Here is a 5,147-nt window from a genome sequence, read left to right on the forward strand (position 1 = left end):
TTTTTTTTTTTTTTTTTTTGGTACTGGGGATCGAACTCAGGACCTTATGTTTGCGAGGCAGGCATGGTGCCACTGAGCTAAATTCTTGGCCTAATGCTTTTGATTAGATAATAAAACTCTTCATTTGTTCAGCAGGTCTTTGTAGGGGCCTTGAATATATGCAAGCTTGGGGCGGTTCCTGTGCCAGCCTGAGCAATATGGGATACAGGCTGTCAGTGGTCCAGAAATGGTGCTGAATAGGTCAATAAATGATCTAGCCAGTTCCAAATTTTAATTAAATCTAGGCTGCTTCTGCTTATCGGCAGAGTACAATTTGCAGGATCTCTCTCACGTGTGGAAAACTTATGCTGGAAAACATTTGTAAGCGGATGCAGCATTGTTTGGCTCTATTTATAAGGTATATTTTTGTCCCTATAGGAAATTAAATAGATCATTGTGTGCTTGTTTCTCTTCATAAGCTGCATTTTTATTCCTACTGAAAATTACATAGGACAGCTCCCTTCAGGAATAGCAAAGGTATGTTTCAGAGGTGTGTTGCTGGGTCTCTGTTGCCTGTAAGTAATGGTGCTACATGGAACTCACTCCATTCCGTCCATTTGAGGACTTATCCCCCAAGACAGGTATATTATGTTCTTTATTAAACAAGCACTTTCAAAGCTCACAAGTAGTCAGATTGCTGTTACTCTGAAACTGTCAACACTGAAATTCATGTAAATGCCAAGTACATTTTAAGTCACATCTGTGGTAGAATATCTGTTCTCTTTTTAAAAACGATACTTGTTAGGTGATTTCAGTTATTGAGTAGGAAAGAGAGAAGAGCAGGCCCAAGACTCTTGGGTTAATTTACAAGTCACTTTTCTTCTCTCTGCTCTTCAGTAGATCATGTTATCTTTTGCATAAAGAATTTGAAGTTTTTATTTTTAATTATTAAAGCTTTGCCATATATAATAGAAAAGAGTACATGAGCCTTTTAAAATTATTTATTTCAAGATAAATGCTTGTTTAGATTATTTTAGTTATGCATACACAATCTGTTTTTTCTAATATGTTTTTAAAAATAAGAGGTAACCAATCTACTGCATCTGATCTTTTTTCTTTTGTAATAGCTGATTGTGTTTTTAGGTTACTGTACCTTTTTATATACGCTCAGTTATTTAATTGTTATTTAATTGTTACTGTGAGTTTGTATACCAAGGAAAATTCAGGCTTCTTAAATTCAGGAAACATATCTTTAACATACATTGTATGTTTGGTAGTGCTCAGTTAGGTCTTGAGCATACAATACAGTATTTGCTTGAAAAACACCTTTTATAAAATTACCTTGAGGTTTAAAGAGAATTACTATTTTTAAGTTAGAAAAAGCCTGAGATGTTATTTGAAAAGGCTGGAAGTCTGTCCAGTATGGGTCTCTGAATGGCCATGGACAATAAATACTGCAACTGTTGGGAAAGCTGGTGTTCATAATGGACGCTTAGCACATTTTTCTGGGTTAATAATGATATGGGATGCTGTCTTACAGTTGAAAGGTGGCTTGTTGAGCATAAAGTAGATGTCCAAAGGGTTATCGCATGGCAAATGTATCAGTGTCCTCGGGGAGGATGGCTCAGAACCTTAGCCTCTGCCCAAGGGGATGAATACCCATTCATCGTAAAAAGGGCAGGCAGGATCCCTCGTCCCTGAGAAGTGTTGCTAGATACTTTCTCATTGGGTGTCTTATTTTAGACATGCAAACTGCACCTCTACCATTAGCTCAGTATTTCTTCGTGTGGGTTGGCGTTTAATTGATTGGGTTTCAGCTTTAGGGATGCTTTCAAGTCCAGAGGCCAGAAATTAATTGAAATTTGAGGATGAGCAGTAACTAAATGATCTAGACAAGTCACTTATAATTGGGATTAGGTATTCCTTCAGGTAGTATTTGTAATTCATACACTAATTTTTCTAGAACTTTTTTCAAAAATTTGTTCTCTTCCTTATTTCAGCTGCCTCTAAATTTTCAGGGTACAAAGAGTTACATTCAGAATTTTAACATAATGTTGAAGTTCAACATTGTTTTTTAAAAATCTGTAGGCATAAAGTTACAGATTGCTCAAGCCAGTGAAAACCCATGGAGGGAAGGTAGTCCCCCACCTACAAGTCGGTGGAGTAGGTAGGTGTGTGTGTGTTTAAAAGTACATAATGTAGAAAATAAAGGTAATTTTCTATGAGTAAGTACGGTTAGGTCTGGCCTCTCATTGTGACTCTCTCCTTCCATAAGTGGTATTTCCTTTTATACTAGTCCGTGAACAAGAATTTATTTTGTTTTATATTCTTTCTTCCCCCCCCCTCGACTGGGGATCCAACTCGGGTCCTTCTACTTGCAAGGCAGGTGGCAGAACCACTGAGCTAAATCCCCGGCCCTTGTTTTTATATTCTCATGGCTCAACCAGTAAGTAAAATAGGAGGATTTCCACATTTCGAACACTCATAGGAAAATAAGTTGTCAGGGGGATCAGATTCAGAGGGTGGATGACATTAAATTATTTTGTACTGGCCCGTGTTTGCCCCCTCACTCTCTGAGCCTTGTACAGTTTATTTATAAAATGGCCTTCCTCTTAATACCCATTTTATTTGACCCAATATGATTGGGCTTAGTTTTAATACGATATTAGGAAGGTAGGAGTCTTTTTTTTTTTTTCCTTTCAAAAGTCAAACAATTATACATTTTAACAGTCACTGGTCATTTGCAACATATATAACCCTTAAAAATATTTCTTTTCTAAACTTTGAAAATCATGTATATTCGAGTAAAGTAATTGTTGGGAGAAGTAAATGTAGTCAGATTCTCTATTATATTCATATGATTAAAATATAGGTGGAATTATTATAGAACAGCATTGGAGAGTTTTAAATTTCAATAATATGAAGAGCTTATAGTTTTCTCATCATATAAACATTTTTGTTTTGTTTTTGACCTTGCTATTATGTTTATGGATCATAATGACTGGAAGACACAATGTAATAAATAACATCTAGGATTAGGAATATTAATCTTAGTCTATTATAGATAAAAACCCTTCATTTTATATTTGTAAATAGAGACTGTAGCTTATTTTTACATAACCAAGGCACTAAGTTATATTGTTTTTCTTAAAAAAATAATATATAGCATAGTTTTGAGTCTCAATCACAATGAAATTTTGCTCTGTCTCTTGATTTTTTTATGAACTCTGGAAGAGTTTAACATTTACTTGAATACTTAGCAGAAGCTGGAGCTACAGGAAAGCTGGGAGAGTTTCCACTTCAGTGGAAAACTACCTTTGTAAATGTAATATTACAGTAATTTCTCAAATGGAAAATGATTTAACTTACTGTTTGCCAGCCAATGCTGGAGTCATGGTGTCTGCTTAGAGGACAGAAAGGATTATTTTAATTTGATTTCCGATGAGTGGTCTTTTTATCTGACATAATTCCAAATATAAATATATCTGATGTCTTTTCTTTCTAGGAATACAGCAGGGCTTGATCTCGTTATATGATCTGTGCTGCATAGTGTGTTGAATATGTTTTTATTAATATACAGTGATTTGCTGGAAAAAGTAATTTTCAAAAATCTGAAAAAAGAGGGGCTGTTGGATGGAGGTGAACAAGGAAGGCTTATGCAGACACCAGGGCAGCAGAGACAAAGGCAAGAGTTATAGTTCTGTAGGAGGAATAAAACAGCTTGAAAATGTGGCTTTTGTTATGAGCAATAAAAATATAAATATGATTTAGGTATTACAAATTATTACCAATAAATGGTATATGAAATGTGAATTTGAATATGAAATACAAATTTGAACTTCAGGAGCCCTTGTGTTACCATCATCCATAACCCAAGGTTTTCAGAAGAGGGATATACCTTTAAATGATTATTTTTTAAACAGTCTGTATTAGATGAAAATTTTTCTCAGAATTGCCTACCTTATTCATTGGAGCATACTGAATCTAACTTTTAATGATCCCCCACTGTCATTGGTACGAGCTTAAAGTATAGTAGTGTTTTGCTGCTATCGAGGACCCTAAGGTACGCCCATACCCACTTTCTGATTTCCACTTTTATTGTAGGTGTGGAAATAAGTGTGAAAAAGAATAAAGAAGCACTAATCTATGTGCTTAATCTTTTCTTTCCTGGAAAAGAATCTTTTAGCAAGATTTGTGTGTTCATCTTAAATTCCTGAACTGTAACAGTACTATTTAACCTGTCAGGGGCGATGTAATTACAAATGTCTTTATGTGAAGTTTCATTTACAGGGTTCTAATGTTCATACTAATGTGGTCATGTGTTCTGAACCTCAAAGAGTTCTGAATTAACAACTCATGTTTCAATTGAGGAAGGATGTCTGAGCATTTATACTTTTAAGGAAGAGTTAAAAGTAAATCTAAAACAGTTACTTTTTTTTTTTTTTTTTTTTTTTGGTACCGGGGATTGAACTCGGGTCCTTGCGCTTGCAAGGCAGGCCACCGAACCACTGAGCTAAATCCCCAGCCCTAAAACAGTTACTTTTGTCAAAGAGATTTTCATTTTAGGAAGTGGAGAGTAATTTATTGATCATTAGGTTTTCTTCATACCTCTACTGCAAGACTGAGGAAATAGACCACCACCCTGCTCAGCCTCCTTTATCTGAATAAAGTATAGTCAGGCTGTTAGCAAAATTTTATCAAGCTAGATAGATGTGTTTGCAGGTGTGTTAGTGTGTATGGATTTATATGTGTATTTGTATATCTTTATGCATTTTATACATTTATGTAAGCATACATATTTTGGCCCTATGCCAATGTAATGTTTTCTGCTTTGTTCCACAGAAATCTTCTTGATAGAGACACATTTTCTAAATCTGATCCAAGTAAGTATGGAAACAGTCTACTTCTTTTATTTACTTGATTTTACAAAAAGTTGTGTGAAACTCATAGTCTTTCCGGAGCCCTGCTTGCTTATCTACTTGGACAACACTGTAGCTAAAGAAAAAATTGCTTAGCTCTTTTGAGAATAAGAAGAAATGCAATAATTCTAGCGTAGGATGGTTCACTTTGAAGTTAATAGCTCGTGGTATGGCCACAAAATAGAAATACTCTTTGAAAGACAACCATAGTTTTTAAGTGATTTAGTCACAGAGCACTACTTTTTTTTT

General features: G+C 35.0%; 1 protein-coding gene across 1 annotated transcript in view; it reads left to right on the forward strand.

Annotated features, from left to right (window-relative positions):
- Nucleotides 1-5,147, forward strand: part of Cpne8 (copine 8) — a 214,695-nt gene that overhangs the window by 24,831 nt on the left and 184,717 nt on the right. Inside the window, exon 3 of the mRNA XM_010629775.2 lies at nt 4,822-4,862. Coding sequence (XP_010628077.1) covers nt 4,822-4,862 — 41 coding nt within the window. The remainder of the gene's footprint in view (nt 1-4,821; nt 4,863-5,147) is intronic.

The sequence above is a fragment of the Fukomys damarensis genome, unplaced genomic scaffold, assembly GCF_012274545.1.
Source record: "Fukomys damarensis isolate Sample0158 unplaced genomic scaffold, DMR_v1.0_HiC HiC_scaffold_15, whole genome shotgun sequence".
Classification (NCBI taxonomy): Eukaryota; Metazoa; Chordata; class Mammalia; order Rodentia; family Bathyergidae; genus Fukomys; species Fukomys damarensis.